The 15,493-nt window shown below is 40.6% G+C and overlaps 2 protein-coding genes across 4 annotated transcripts in view; both read left to right on the top strand.

Annotated features, from left to right (window-relative positions):
* The window catches only part of LOC106654416, a 29,591-nt gene extending 18,765 nt beyond the window's left edge, over nt 1-10,826 (top strand). The window contains exons 3-7 of one of the 2 annotated variants that reach the window (XM_014374268.2): nt 3,438-3,548; nt 4,087-4,224; nt 4,399-4,496; nt 6,127-6,328; nt 9,100-10,826. In XM_014374268.2, the coding sequence (XP_014229754.1) occupies nt 3,438-3,548; nt 4,087-4,224; nt 4,399-4,496; nt 6,127-6,328; nt 9,100-9,224 (674 nt within the window). In that variant the 3' untranslated portion in view covers nt 9,225-10,826. The remainder of the gene's footprint in view (nt 1-3,437; nt 3,549-4,086; nt 4,225-4,398; nt 4,497-6,126; nt 6,329-9,099) is intronic. The other variant, XM_014374275.2, reaches the window with a different exon arrangement.
* Nucleotides 10,827-11,144: 318 nt separating this feature from the next.
* LOC106654812 (glutaminyl-peptide cyclotransferase-like) lies at nt 11,145-15,094 on the top strand. 2 transcript variants are annotated; one of them, XM_014374844.2, is made up of 7 exons: nt 11,145-11,831; nt 12,577-12,720; nt 12,800-13,069; nt 13,147-13,311; nt 13,393-13,609; nt 13,686-13,833; nt 14,125-15,094. In XM_014374844.2, exons 1-7 carry the CDS (start codon nt 11,721-11,723, stop codon nt 14,165-14,167), a joined length of 1,098 nt encoding a protein of 365 aa, XP_014230330.1. In that variant the 5' UTR covers nt 11,145-11,720; the 3' UTR covers nt 14,168-15,094. The 2 variants fall into 2 exon arrangements, with proteins under 2 accessions (XP_014230330.1, XP_014230338.1); XM_014374852.2 differs by having other exon boundaries at nt 13,920-15,094.
* The last annotated feature ends 399 nt before the right edge of the window (nt 15,095-15,493 follow it).

Raw genomic sequence — 15,493 nt, 5'->3', positions numbered from 1 at the left:
TCTGTAAACAGCCTCGTGGTTGATCGCAAACATCGTTGCTCGAATCTCGCTCCCATAAATATACAATATCGCGGAGTGTATTATATTATACATATGCGTCGTTCGAGAGACGACGAGCTGGCCTCGGCGAAACGTCGAAAAACGAGAACCAGCTGCTGGACGCTCGGTGGAATTCAAGCCATTTAATTCGGCAGAAGCGGCCGCGCGACGATGTGTACACACACACATGGATCGTATTATTATACACCGCACTCTCGACGCTGCAACTTTTACTTGAGCAACGGAAGAGCTCAGGTGGAAGTGCACGAGTGTGTGTGTGTGTGCGCGCGTTAGTGAGTCCTGAATATTATATGTATGTGTGTATGTGTGCAAGCACGAGGAAAAAAGAGAGCTCGGACCGAGAGTGAGTGAGCGAGAGAGAGGCCGGAAGCGCCGTAGCGGAATACCGAAACCGATAAGGATGCGCCGCGGCGTTGCACACATGCGCCTATAGATAAACTATATACATATATTTGGCGAAGCTCGTGTGTGTGCATTTTGTAGTTGCCGACGTCTCGTGCACCCGTCGTCGTCGATTTTTTTTTTTAATTTTCGATCGACACTGGCCGCTGCTACTGCTATTGCTGCTGACCATGTGTATAATAATGTACGCAAGAAGCGCATAGCGTATACGCGTTAGCGATGCAGCACACGCTTGGATACAATATATAATGTGTCTTCTTCGCGCGTGTGTGCGTTATAGCGTAGTCGTGGGTAGCGGTAAACGCACACATATAAGCAATATCGTATACACGCAGTGCTGCGCTTCGTATACCCACATTCAATGAAGACGATCCTCCTCTCGTTCGATCGATCGCTCACACAGGCTCTATACCGATCGATCCTTTTAACCTTGTTTTGCACGCTGTACAGCGTACACCCCCCTGTGTGTTTTTTTCTTTTCCGATCGTTCAATTTGTTCGATAATAGCCCCGCGCTAACCGATCGTCCGTTAACATGTCCGTTTGGTTAACCGAGAGATCGGTGTAAACGTTCGAAAGGTGTTATTATTATAAAGTTCCACTGGCCGATGCTGTTGCCGTTGCTACTTCTCGCGCGGCGCGAATAATAACGATCCTCCGAACGATGGCCGATCGAGCTGTATATCGCCAGCTTCTTTCTCCTCTCTCTCTCTCTCTCTCTATATCAACACGTTTTATAAAACATTTTCATGCAATCTCGCCTCGGCGCAAAATCCAGTTTTTCACCTCAAAGTCTGTGCAGTGCAGCAGCTCAGCTACCCGTATAGCAGTGCGCAGTGCACACAGTGTGCGCGCCGTATAGTCATGCACGCCTGCTGTTATTGCGCTGCACACCCATTGCGAGATCGTTGACTCTGCTCGGAGCTGCGCCTCTCTTTTGCTGCGCGAGGAGCGCGCGCTCGAGCCATATACACAGCTGCAGCAGCAGCAGCATATATATACCTACCTACACAGTGTGCACACAAACACACACATACACACGAGCTGTGCAGCCTGCATATGCTATTATGCATCGAAGTTGTCGGAGCTCAACGCGAAGACACATTGCCGCGCGCTCGTATATACGTACTACGTATAGGACACATATGCACACACGTCAAGTGGCGCGCGAGCGAGCGAGCGAGTTAACTGTTTTATCGTTTGTCTCGTATATGCCACCACTGCCAGGCTGCAGCTGCACAGAGTCGTGATATAGACGCGTAGAACTAGTATATAAAGATGACGCGCGAGCATCGATGCATTTTGCGCCGCACTGATTTCTGCGTCAACCGATCGCGCGGCCTCATATAGGTAGGCTCGATCTCGATATAATCCGCGAGCGAGACACGATTCTTCTCATCGGCGAATAGAATATCGCGTCGAAGCACACGATTTTATTTCTTCGATCGGCGCTTATTATATCCGAGCGTATAATATATAAAATATTGTAGAAGGTATGCTCGGCGCGCAGTAGTAGTAGTAGTAGTATTATATATGCTATATACATATATCCAAACGGAATTCGAGCCTGTGCCTGTGCCTGTGCCGTGCCGCGCGCCGAGAGAGCTCCGAGCTCGCGAGTGAACGAGCGGCGAGAGACAGGAAAAGGTGCCCGATTCGCAGGTACCGTTCGAAGGACGCCGCGCATTCTGGGTCGTTTCTTTGCAGCAGCAGCAGCTGATACAGCTCTCTCGTTGCCTATATAGTATATACACCGCAATGCACACATACACACACACGCGATCGCTAAGCTATTTAGGCATTTTTCTCTCATTCGTGTCGCTTTGCGAGTTTTGCGCGGTATGTGTCGACGCAGTGCAGAAATTCATTCACGCGTACGCGATGAACGTATAATTGATCGATGCGTTTGTACGTGCACGATGTATGTAAGCTGGAAAGAGAGCTGCGTATAGCGTGCAGCTGAACTAGCAAAATTTTTCTTTCGAATTTCAAGATCGGAAATACGGACAGAGGATCGATAGCATCCGTAGCACACGGCAGTCATTCTACTCGATATTATTCGAGCACGTACGGCAGAAAAGATAAAGATAAACGAACGGAGCCGCGAGAGATAGGTTTTCCCTATTCCCAAGGCCTTTTCTCTCCACCGCATACAGTGTGTGTATTACGTTATAAAACGGCTCGAGTCTCTCGATTCGTGTATATATTAGCTGCGTAATGTATTCGCGCGCGCGCAAAAGAGAGAGATACACCTACTCGATTTGCCATCTATCCCATATGGTTGGAGGACTATGCGCCGATGACGTTGAGACTCTTCGTGTGTGCGTGTGTATAATGTAATGAAAAACGGCTCTTTCTCTCACTCGGCAACGTGTATATCGCTGACTGCGTGTATAATATTGCAATTCATCGTAACACGTCTGTATATTATAACGCCTCGAACGCGAGACATTTTTACAATACATTATGCGATACGATATGAACGTATTAGCCGACTAATTACTCACCGAGACTAATTTCTCTCTCCAGCGTTATATATAGTTTTCACGCATACAGTACACACAAGGACGAGAAAAGAGAATCGCCTGTTATTATCAGGAGCTAAGCCATGCATAATGATCTATCTTTAAAGGACGCGATCGCGAACGCGCAAAAAAAAGCCAGCTACGATGATTATACCCGCGCCGTACTTTGCTTTTCTTTATAATGGCATGCACATATATGCACATTTGCGCGCGGTGGACACACGCGTGGTGGACCTATACCTATCGCGAAACTGTCGCTTTCTAAACTTTCGCGATTTCACGCTGCAGCGACGACTGCGACGAAGAATCCGTCGTCCCATTATTATATTATTATCGTGTGCACGCACAATAACGCACAAATTTTTATATTTATCGTATATTATATGCAGACCATAGTTATACAAGTTGATGCAGCGCGTAGACTAATCGTATCTTTTGTATGTTTTCACAGCCGACGTCTATCTGAGCCCGCTCGAGACCAACTGCATGAACATCGACTACTTCATTCCCGATGAGGAGAACCAAACGCGAGGATTCTCCGAGGATGCCATGACACGACTTCGTGAGTATTAATTAATGTAGCAGCTGCTAATGAAATATCTCATCTCTCTCTCTCTTTGAACTTTTTTGCGCGCATATTTCAAGTCGAATCGAATGTTTATAACGCACATAACGTATTACGCGTGCCACGTACCTGCGCAAGCTGCAACAGTAGTTAACACGGAGAAAGAGACGTACACGCTACAGCTCGTCTTGAAAAGTATGTCGGAAAAGTTTAGGTCAGTATAACGTTATTTATCGCGTACAGCAGGCGCATACACACGACGACTCGTATATCGCAAGCGAGATTCAAGCTTGCCTCGACTCTTCAAGTCCATTGTACTACTTTTCCAGTTGCGCCTCGAAACAAATATTATAAGACAGATCGCGCGTGCGCGACAGCGATTACCCGATTAATTTTCTCTACTTCATTTGTCACGAGAATTGTATATGTGAGAGAGTGAAAAAAAAAGAGAACGTTATTTATAATTTAATTGTCCTGCCACGTTTGGATTAATCACACCCGCACTATATTTATCATCACATTTATTATTTCGCAGACATGGGCCGATCGGTGATTGCCTTGTTCATGGTCGGCTACCTGTGTATCTTCTTTGCCTTCTGGACCGGGGTCTTTGGCTGCTGGAGGAGATCGCCCGGAAACATCACGGCCACGGCTATTCTCATGCTTCTCGCCTGTGAGTATATTTTTTATTTATTTTTATAATAAACCTCAAGCACACACACACCTTGCGACGACGAATTGCCCAACCTCATTAATGAATAATGATCACACTCCTTCGAGGCGAGGTGTGAATACAATTTTCAACCTAATATATCTTATTATTCTTTCTTTCTTCTTCGTTTCGCAGGCCTCCTGTGCGCTGGCGGTATGGGCTTATGGCACGGCGTCGAGTACTTCGAGAAGGAAAAAATGGTCGGCGAGGAGTATTATCTCGGCTGGTCTAACGTAAGTGTCGGTCGCACGGACTCGTGGACCTCTATATTATTGTTACAGATATTTTTCAATGTTTTTTTTTTCTCTTCGTTCTAATGTATATTATATATTCATGCGGGCGCGTACGTATATAGAAAAATATTATACATACACATGTGCGCAAGCTGACGCATTTCACTGATCGCTGCTCTGCTCATATAGCAGCAGCCGCGTGTGTAGCAACTTATACTTTAAAAGCGATTGTTTCGCGCGAGCTGGTGACTTTTGCAATCATTTATTTATTATTATCATACTTTTTTTTTTCTTTCAAAAATGATCTTTCTCGCGTCTGACTTTGTATCTGGAAAAGATATATAGTGGAGAGCCATTATATCGTTTCGTAATTATGTCGCGCGTAGGTTGACGTCGATATACGGACTTACATTGCATCGAGCTTTTTGCGGACCGATCTGTGTTGGCTTGTGCAGTTTGTGTATGTTTCACTATATTATATACGCACGCGATCTGCGAAAAAAACGAACAATTTTTTATGCGTACATCGAACCACAAAAATTTGTTCGTAACTTTCTCTCGACTATAAAAAATATTATCAATATATAATATATGTACTCTAACGTATACCGCATTCTCGAGCAAGAAAAAAAAGTTACGAACGTTACGTCGTTTAACGACGAATAAAAATATGTCCATATAAAAAGGCGGTGACCGAAGCTCGATCGAGTCGGTATCACGAAGCGTATCATTAAATGAATTATTATTTTCAGTTGTCTTTTTTTTACTTTACTTTACTTTTACCCTCGGTCTCTCGAGAATGCGGTATTATTTCAGCCGAAGACGACGCCACGAGCAGCAGCGGTACAGAGAAAAAGTTCGACTCTCTGTGCTCGCGCGGGCGTATTTATACATACATATTATTATACAAAGAAAGGCGAGTGCTCGTTCAAGGGTAAAAACGGCGACGACGACGGCGACAACGAAGGAAGCAGACTCGATTAACTCGGATAATTATATCCGCGTTCACGAGCTCTCTCGCATATGCTTGTGCGTGTGCGCGTACGAATCGGTACTTCCGAGACGTGCATCATACGCGCACATGTAACGAGCAATAATTTTTTTCTAATTGTAAGCATCGAAAGGTTCCTCATGTGTAATATGAAACGCAGATCTTGAAGCAGTACACGGTCCAGAGCTACGACTGGTCGTTTTACCTGGCCTGGATGGGAGTCGGCGCGAGTTTCGTCGCCTTTATCATGTTCGTCGTGGGCTCGATCTGTCTGCGCCGCGAGCGCGCCCGCGAGCAAGCCCAGAACATCCAATACATAATGCCAGGTCCAATTATGAAATCCATATTATGAACATCAAAAAAAAAGACTAATGGAATTTTTTTGTTTCTCTTCTGTTTCTCTATCTACCGGTGGGCCGTTACGGTGGTTGTGGTGGTGTTGTTGGCTGATTACCGCTTTGTATTGTACTGCCTGTGCCTGCGCATTGACGACCTAAAAATCGAAAAATTTATCTCTACTGTCTACCTTCTGTGCCTGAACTTAACAACCTACTTCTGCTACCAATCAATAACCAACAAACAACAACAACAACAACAATGACACACAACAACAACAACGAAAACAACAACAACATCCAGGTGTTGAAAGACAATTCGCTAATCTCGTACGACTGGTCGTACGTGGTGGCTTGGGTCGGCGTCGGTTGGTCCCTGGTCAGCGCTATACTCTTCAGCGCCGCGGCCATATGCTTACGGGGCGAACGTATGCGCGAGGAGGCCATGAACATGCAGTACCTCATGCCTGGTATACCCACCTTTTTTCCCACATACGAGCATGCCCGTCAGTACTCAACTTTTTTATTATTATTTTATTTTTTTATTTTAATTTTTTTTTTATCATAATATTTTTATATAACAATAATGCGTTCACTCATTTAAATGCAACGATTCATTGGTTCGTTTGGTTTCTTTTTTTGGAGTTCGCGCAAGAAAAGGAAACGATCGCGATTGAGATGCGTGTGTAGTTAATGTACGCCGAAGTGCGAAGGCACTTCTTCTCGCGCGCCGTTTTTTCTCTCTTGTGTTTCCTTTTTTTAGTTCGTATATAAGGTAGAAATCGTGAAAAATTGCAAGTGTTCGCGCCGGTCGAAACTTTCTTTTATACTTACATACAGCACACACAGATACACACACGCATGCACCCAGACGCATATAATAATAAAAAAGCTGCGAACAAGGCTCTCGCGTTCGTACGCATGCAAATTATATACATTAAGATAACGTAACGAAAAACTTTCGTTTGGCCGCGCGTCTCTAGGAGTAGTAGTACAGTGCGAGCGTTGAGCAGCACAAACGATGTTTATCGATTTTCACGACGATCGTGCCCCGGCATTTTATGCTAAATAATCACGCTCTCGAGCTGCTGCAGCAGCAGAGTAGGATCAGCGTTGAAAATTGATTAGGATACAGCGAGCGCGCGAGTAAATTGTAAACTTTTCGAACATCGACGAACGTATCGCTAACTCTCTCGACTCTTATAAACTTGACGATTCAATCGATCTGCCAAAATCATCTACGTCCACCTTTCGCAACGATCGGGTACGTGCATATAGCAGCATGAGAATCCGGTTCGAAAAACGCGCGCCGGCAACCGCCGTACTATAAATCAATTATCCGCGGAGAAAGTTAATCAATGCGCGCGAATTAAGATAAAAAAAAAAGAGAAAAAAAGAAGGTATATAGGCTTAAAAAAGATAACATGCAGATCGTTGGGTGGTAATTATAAAACAATCGCGTGGCGCGCGTCGTCATCGTAACAATGGCTTGTAATGCCAACGAAACAAAAGGTAAATACACTATTATAAACGAGAGAGAAAGAAAAAAAGCACAGAGCAAGTAGGTACCTACTATACAGTCGACATGGACAATCGGATGTATCTCTCGCGCGCGCTTAACTTTTACTTTACTCTTCTCGAAAAACCATTATAAATCAGTCGGCAGCGAGCGACGCGCTCTGTTTGTTATAAAAATCATTCGGTTCGGAGGTTCTTCTAGATAAAACACGTGATGTGCTTGCACTCATCGGGCTGAAAGAGATTACTTACTTCTCTCTTTCTTTCTTTATATCTCTCGGCGATGGTCATGCTCCAGCTTCCAGTGCGACTCGTGGTAATACTCGGGATACTACTACACATTTTATGCATGTATACGCGATTTGAGAGAAAACTTTCTCGCGATGGCATGTCCGGAGTCTCGGTGCTGAAAACCGATCGATTCGCGAAAAATTACACCGCACGTGCGCATGTATGTTATAGTACCGAGCGCGATATGTCACTCGACTCGCGCGGGCGCGAGCTTTTGCCGCTGCGTCGACACTCGATCGTCGATTTATAACGAGGCCAGAATTGAAAACGACACGCGCGAACGGTGATCCCATGTATACAACTCGAGCTGATTTCCTCGATCATCTGCGAAAAACCACAGGTCGCGCGCGGCTAACGTAACGATGCGGCGACGAGAAATCGTCGTCGTTATGTTATAGACCTTCTTCTTCTTCCCGAAAAGAGATACGGCCTCGGTTATTATATTATCAACGACTCTCGCGAGCCGCGACACACTTCCCTAAATTTCATTACGAGACGAGTTTATGTATATACCGACCTTATAACGTTGTACAGACACACACACACACACACACACACACAAACAGGTGGTGCGCTGCATTAACGGCGCGCGAGACGTGCAAACGAGAAGAAAGGATTCGCGTGTATACACGCGGGTCGAAATTCGAGATTATTGACCCGGTCATCGTGTTAAAAGGCGTGATTTATTGAAGGAATGAAATGGCGAGTTGTAGAACGCGAATTAGAAAAGTCCCGCCGCGCGCGTGGATAATTGGAAATCGTAATTCACTGGGAAAGTCAATAATGTGTACGTACGGAGGTACCGTATCGCGTATAATAATATGTGCAACGCGAGTTTCTCGTATCTAAGTAGCCAAATTACGACGTGTATGTGTGTATGTGTGTGTGCATGCGAATACGCAGCGAGAGTCAGCTCGAGCATATGGATTTATGATTTTGCTTTTACGCTCGAATATATCCATCGTGAAAATCGCGCGCGTCCGATGGACGTCCGTCCAGCTCGACGATCCGACTCGGTTCATTTTTTTTTACTCTTCTCTCTCATTTTCCTTCGTGACTGCGTGAGCGCGACGCGAAAGCTTTTTTTCTGTAATATAACGAGCTGCGCAGCTGCACCGTGGTGAATGATGGATTGTTTGAAGTCGAAAGAATTTATCGATGTTGTGGAAAGAAAGCGTCATGCCGGCCCGAGAGCCGATGGAAAATAATCTATTATTCATCCGTTCTCCTCCTTTAGGAGTTGGAAACTTTTCTGCGCGCGCTCGACCAATCGTTATGATTTTTTTTTAATTGCTATATACTGAAATCGTTGCATTTGAATGATCGCTTTTGAGAATGATAACATTTTCACACAAATACCAACACACACAACATGTAAATTATCACAATTATTGTTAAAGAAAAAACAACAACAAGAAAGACGAGATTTTCACGCAAATCTAACTTTTGATTTCTCTCATTTCAACAGTGTACCCGCAAAAGCAGCAGTTCGCTTACGCCGGCTATCCAGCGGCCGCGGCCTATCCAGGACCCTACTATCACGCTGGTGCGGCACCCGCACCGCCTCCACAGGGCTACGGATACAACTATTGAATGCAACATGACCAGCAGCGGAGCGATAACTTAGCAACGCGTACTTAATGATGACGACGATGAAGAAGAAAAAGAAAAGATTGAGAAGAAAATAATTAAGAAAAAAACACAGATTCTTCAATTTCGTGAATGCTGAGAATATATGCGATAATAAACAATATTAACGTTACGTTGCTTTATAAATATAAAATATTTTTCAAATCGTTTTGGATGTATAAAATGATATATTAATTTATTATGTGTATGTATGTAAAAGAAGCAATTCTGTACATATGTATAAGTCAGACGAAATTTTTTTTTCTACGCCTCAGAGACGACTGCGAAAAGGGAGATAAGCGCGAGATGACGCGAAGATCGGTATCGATTTTGTGAAATGAAAAATCGATGCGTCGCATCTTCTCTTCATCGCGTCTATGTCACGCGAAATGTGGATGCAAATCTACGAATAAAAAAATATTAGAATTTATACTATGTAACTCATGACAAAAAAAAAATTCACCGCAAGTGCTGCTAAAAAAAAGAGAGAGAGACGAGAAAAAATGTATAAGACTATAATTACTTAAAACTAATTTCTTTCGTGTTAAATGTAAAAGCCCAAAGTGCACAGGCACAGCCGTGCATCTGATTATTATGTTTGTACGAACCTTCGCTCTTCGTATTTGATCTTTTGTATGTTGTGTCAGTATTTAGATCTAAAAGTATTTAAATACTCGTTTTTTTATTATTTATTTACATATTTATCTATTTTTGAAAATTGATGTTATAATTGCTTATTAATGTCTCGGATCTACGTTTTTTCATACATATAAAAAAAAACATGACATCTCTCCAGCATCCACGATTCATTTCATTATTATATCATAGATAATATTATTATTATACTGCGAAGTTGTAACAAAGCGTTTATTTGTTATGAAAAAACACTTGCGCACGTAAACGTAAGTGCATCAAGCCTCATTTTTTTTGCATTTAGATGTATTATTTTTGCAGTTTAAGTAGATATATAAATTTAATTGTACATGTTTTTACATTGTCTCCTTAGAATTGTTTAGTTTTGTTAATTATCTATATTTGTACCATGTGCTGTACGAATTTTTCAATATACGTATAACAATCGAGAAATAATCTCTTAATTACGAGTCTTTTATATGAATTTACAATACAATAGACGCATTAAACGCGACACTATTATTGTGTAAAAATGCAGCGTACAGCAAAAGAAATAAGATCGTACCGGCAGAGTGTCAGTTCTCTGCGGTTCATATAAGCTGGAATCCAAATCATCTGAGCTGAGTGTCATTTATAACGAGTATTCGTGTGCGTTAATAAAAAAAGGGCAAAAAATACAAAATGGCAATGACTTATTTTACCTTAGCTGTTAAACTTGTGACTTTTGAAAAACATTTTCAAGCGCTCGAATTAACATTAGATTTAATTCTTTGCCGATTTTAACATTCCTATAACGAAAACCATTGTATGCTTGTTGTATTAATTCTCCTTTGAAATTTATTGAATTCTCAATGAAATGTATTTTATTTTGCGAAAATTTTCGTTCAATTATCTCGACGATCTAACATTTTCGAATAAAAATTATTAAACCTACAATCAATCTCGATAGTTTTTACTCTATCCACACCTAATGGTTCAATTTCACTCGTTGGTTCAATCAAATTGACTTACTCCAAGATAAATCTGGTTGCAGAGTGTACAGGCGTTCATTCTGAATTTGAATTTACGAAATTTGTCCCCATTAAAAACTAGATCATTCAATAAAAAGAAAATCTTAATCATAACGGAGCCCTTGGTATAAGTTCAATTTTCCCTCTAAAAACGAGCGTCGAAAGTGAATTTTCCCGATAACTCGCGTGGACAGACCTAACCTCGTTAAACGCACAGTTTCCTCTACCAACGGATCAAAGGTGCACATTGTCAACCGACATCCTCCCCTTCTCACCAAGGGCGGAGGAAAATTAAATTTCCACTCGACAGGCTAAAGTAATTATCGGTGCTGCTGTCGCGCTACATCAAGTCCTTGGCCCGTAACAAGGATATATAAGCGCAAGAGAAAATGAGCGGAACGAGCTACAGTCGAGCTCGGCATCGATGCTGCTGTGCTGCAGGCGAACGAGAGTAAGGCTGCTCGTGTCGTTGTTGTTGTTGTTGTTGTTGCGGCTGTGGTGGAGGTAATATCACATAACAACCCAAGTGTACAAAAAAAAAGGTAGGCATATTAAAAATCGCGCAGCGGTGGCGGCCTTACACATCGGCGGAGTCGGCCGCGGCGCTTACAACACGACGACAATTACGATCATCGGGAGGCAGCTGTTGTCGTCGCTCGTCGTCGTTCGTCGGCACTCCGCTTCTGCCTCTTCTTCTACTTCACTGACAGCTGCTGCGACGACTTGTGTTGTTGCGAGAAAAGCGCGGACTTCGACGCTACTCACTCTGGGCAGCGGCTATCTCGTCGACAATAACAGCAATAATAAAAACAAGAACATGCGTGGTACCGGCGTTGGTGCTTTGTTTCTCTTCCTACCGCTGCTCGTCGGCTGCTGTCAGTCGGCCCAGAATCTCCAGCACAGGGATTCGGTCTTCAGGAGGGCCAAGGTGAGTTTCGCGCTTGATTGGATTGAATTCTCGTTGCCACCTGTTGACGCGATTTTGACATCTTTGAATTGCGAAATTTGAAAAGTGGAGGTTTGGTTGTGAATTCCTCGAATAATTAAATATTTTGAATTAAAACTCGCAGCTTGATTATTGTGTCATTAATTGACGTTTATGAATTGATTCGACCGATTGTTTTCTTTTTGTTGCACTTTGACTTGCACATTCTCATTTAGATGAGAAAATGTGAATTCTGTCTCTGCTCAACTTTCACTTTATGTAAGATGTCATTATTTTTAAGGTATTTTTATTTATTATGCCTAGATAATAAAATTTCCATTGAAAATTATTTCTATTGTAGAACAATGATCATAGTTCATGCTAAGAATTATTTGACAGATAATGTAAATTTAGTTTTACAATATCTTACTTTATGAATTTTCTTTCATTCTTATAAAAAAGACATTTTAATTACAATCAGGAAATGTACCATAAAATTTCTTTTTACTGCATGTTATTTCATGCTTTTTACAAAATTAATATTTGTTGTCTTTGAAAGCCTTATCAAGGTGTGGTTTCAGTATGAATTAATTAACTTCCTCGATTACTTTGTCTGTTTTTTTCCATGAAACAGTGGAACAAATATTTTGTTTAAAATTTTTAAAATAGATTTTTTTAAATAATTGCAATCATTAATTAATTTTTTTAATAAATAGAATTTCTTATTAAACTTTACTATTTATTTCAGTTACTACACAAAGCAAGTCCATTGAGTCAGGCTCAAATGTACAAACTTGCTACTTTGTCTGATCATGAACACATGGATGAAGTGTTAGACAATATTTGTATTCCCAGGGTTGTTGCTAGTCCTGGTCATCAAAAAGTTAAACAGGTAGCTTATGAGTTTTTTAAGAAATTACTTGAATTTAAATTTTCTGGAATAAAATTAATAAGTATCATATTTTTTCTAGTACATAAAATCTCGTATGAGAGAACTTGGATGGACTGTAGAGAGCGATCACTTTGAGGAACATACTCCTCTTTTTGGAAAACTTCATTTTGAAAACATCGTAGCAAAATGGAATCCAAATGCTGAAAGATACTTAACATTGGCATGTCATTATGATTCGAAGTATGAAAAAAATTATGAATTTGTTGGTGCTACAGACAGTGCTGTACCCTGCATGCAACTTATCAATTTGGCCAAGGTCATGCAGGAGCAGTTGAATGCTGCCAAACAAGTATGTTAAATGAGTATTTTTTATATGGTATATAATTTTATGAAACAATATGAATATTATATAAATTATTTTTTTAGAATGATGAAGTAAGCTTGATGCTGCTCTTTTTTGATGGAGAAGAAGCATTTAAATCATGGGGTCCCAAAGATTCAATTTATGGAGCTAGACATTTAGCTGATAAGTGGCATAAAACAAGATATATCTACAGGGAAGAAAGTGAAATAAGTGATCTGGACAGAATGGTATTATTTTATTTAATCAGTTTTATTTTATATTTATACCTGTATATGTTATTATGATCTAATTTACAAAATTTTATGTAGGATATGCTGGTACTTCTAGATCTACTAGGTGCTCCAAAACCCATATTCTATAATTATTTCAATAATACTTTGAAATGGTACTCATTGTTATCAGAAGCTGAAGATTATTTAGCTTCTGCAAATTTACTACAAAATTATGATAAGAGGGAAAAATATTTCCAAAAATATACATTCCCAGCTGGAATTGAAGATGATCATATTCCTTTTTTAAGAAAAAGTAAAATTATTTTTTTGCTTAAACATTATTTATTTAATTTTAATGAAGAAATTAATATTTTATCTTATTTTTTTAGATGTACCGATTTTACATTTGATTCCATATCCTTTCCCGGATTTCTGGCATACAGAAGGAGACAATAGAAGTGCAGTTGACATGGCTACAGTAGAGAATCTAAACAAAATTTTGAGAATTTTTGTTGCCTCATACTTGAATTTACCTGTGTAAGTGCACCTGTTTTAACCCATTTTTGCCTGTTCAAGTTTACCCTTCTAAGATTAATAACAGTTATATTTTATAATACTTATAGATTATAAATAAGAAAGAAACTAAATGTTACCATTTACTCAATATTGAATTCATAGAAGAAATTCAAGGTATTTTTGATAAGTACATCATTATAATAAGAACCAATAATTTACCACTGGTACAAATGGGTTAAGCAACAATTTAAAAACATATTTTTTAAGAAATTAACTATAGTTATTATTTTTCTGATTATATATATTGTACAGTGAAGAGGATAATGTACAATCAGGTGGAAGATCAGATCTGTGATCTCTGTTTACTTAAAGTTTGTACCAAGTACAAAGAAGTGATTCTCAAAGTTACCAAGAACAGTGTCAATGTTGTACGCAAGGCGTAAATTAACAATATTCGTGTTGAATGTGACAAGAAAGAAAAAGACGAAGAATGTGTTCCTAAAGCAAAATGTGTTATTGTTAAAAATTTATTTCAACGACGCAACAAATGTACCTATAAATGTATTCACGTCCTTCATAATTTTAATTATTCATCAAGAAATATCGTATATTTTCAAATTTATCGATGTCAATTTAAAAAAAAAAATGTGTATCCATTGGTTGCGATGCAAATTTTACTGACCGATGGTCAGTAATCTTACGCGCACTGTACGATCGAAACGAAAGAGTAAGCGAAAAAGCGAGTTGCATACGATCGAGGTGTTGGCAACAATGAATCGCGAGAGGCGAGGTCATTGTTCTGTTTCGCGACGCGATGCAGCAAACGCGCTCTAAGGAGACCACGCGTCCGTGTATTTTTTTATATGAATACATGAAATATACGTAGTTCCGAACCGCAGACGAGAGGATTAAGTTTATATCCTTTACGGGTACACTCAACGTATGTGCGTGGGTGTACTTGTCCACCATTTTGGTACACTCTCACAGGAATTTTGTCCTCGCTCTACGTTTTAAACAATCATGCCCGAATCTGGTTTCGAGAGTGGAGATATGTTAAAAGTACTTTTAGTATTGCAGATCTATTTTATATTGAAATTTTTTGAATAATCTTTATACAATTGTGAAATCATGTTGATATTTGATTATATTGTTTTAATGTTGACGAAAAAAATGCCCAAACATCGAACGTTAATTAATTGTAATCGTTCAAAAATCCTATGTGCAATGTAAAAGGACGTTTCGATCGCCGAAAAAGTTGAATAAAATTACGCGCACAAAATTACTAATCTCTATCCTCATTGAGCACTTCCAAACGCCACGAATCGTATCCTTTTAATTTCCATCCAACCCGAATAAAGACAAGTCATTCTCGATTTCACCAGTATAAGCGAAATTTTTGCAATTTCGAATCCTCTCGTAGCGTTCTCCAGCATATAATCCCGACAACGCGCATACGAAGTAATCCGATCTCATCAGGACGCCTCGAGAACTGCAACCGGTTGACAGCGAAAAGCCCCGCGAGTCGCGCGAAACAAAGACAGAGCGAGAGCGAGAGAGAGAGAGAGTAAAAGAGCGTAAAAGTCGAGAGAGAGAGACCCTGTGCGAGTCACTAACACACACAGACACACGGATATCAAAAGTTATGGCGGTGGTGGTAGTAAATGGCAGAGCAGCAGCGGCG

The sequence above is a fragment of the Trichogramma pretiosum genome, unplaced genomic scaffold (genome assembly GCF_000599845.2).
Source record: "Trichogramma pretiosum strain Unisexual culture from Peru unplaced genomic scaffold, Tpre_2.0 scaffold1, whole genome shotgun sequence".
NCBI lineage: Eukaryota > Metazoa > Arthropoda > Insecta > Hymenoptera > Trichogrammatidae > Trichogramma > Trichogramma pretiosum.
This window is presented reverse-complemented; position numbering and strand designations above follow the sequence as displayed.

What these genes read in the sequence shown, in the direction of transcription:
- LOC106654812 (XM_014374844.2), top strand. Translation starts at nt 11,721, where the DNA reads ATGCGTGGTACCGGCGTTGGTGCTTTGTTTCTCTTCCTACCGCTGCTC. An exon ending in AGTTGAATGCTGCCAAACAA is followed by an intron (nt 13,070 to 13,146) that starts GTATGTTAAATG and finishes TTATTTTTTTAG; the next exon opens with AATGATGAAGTAAGCTTGAT. An exon ending in TCATACTTGAATTTACCTGT is followed by an intron (nt 13,834 to 14,124) that starts GTAAGTGCACCT and finishes TATATTGTACAG; the next exon opens with TGAAGAGGATAATGTACAAT.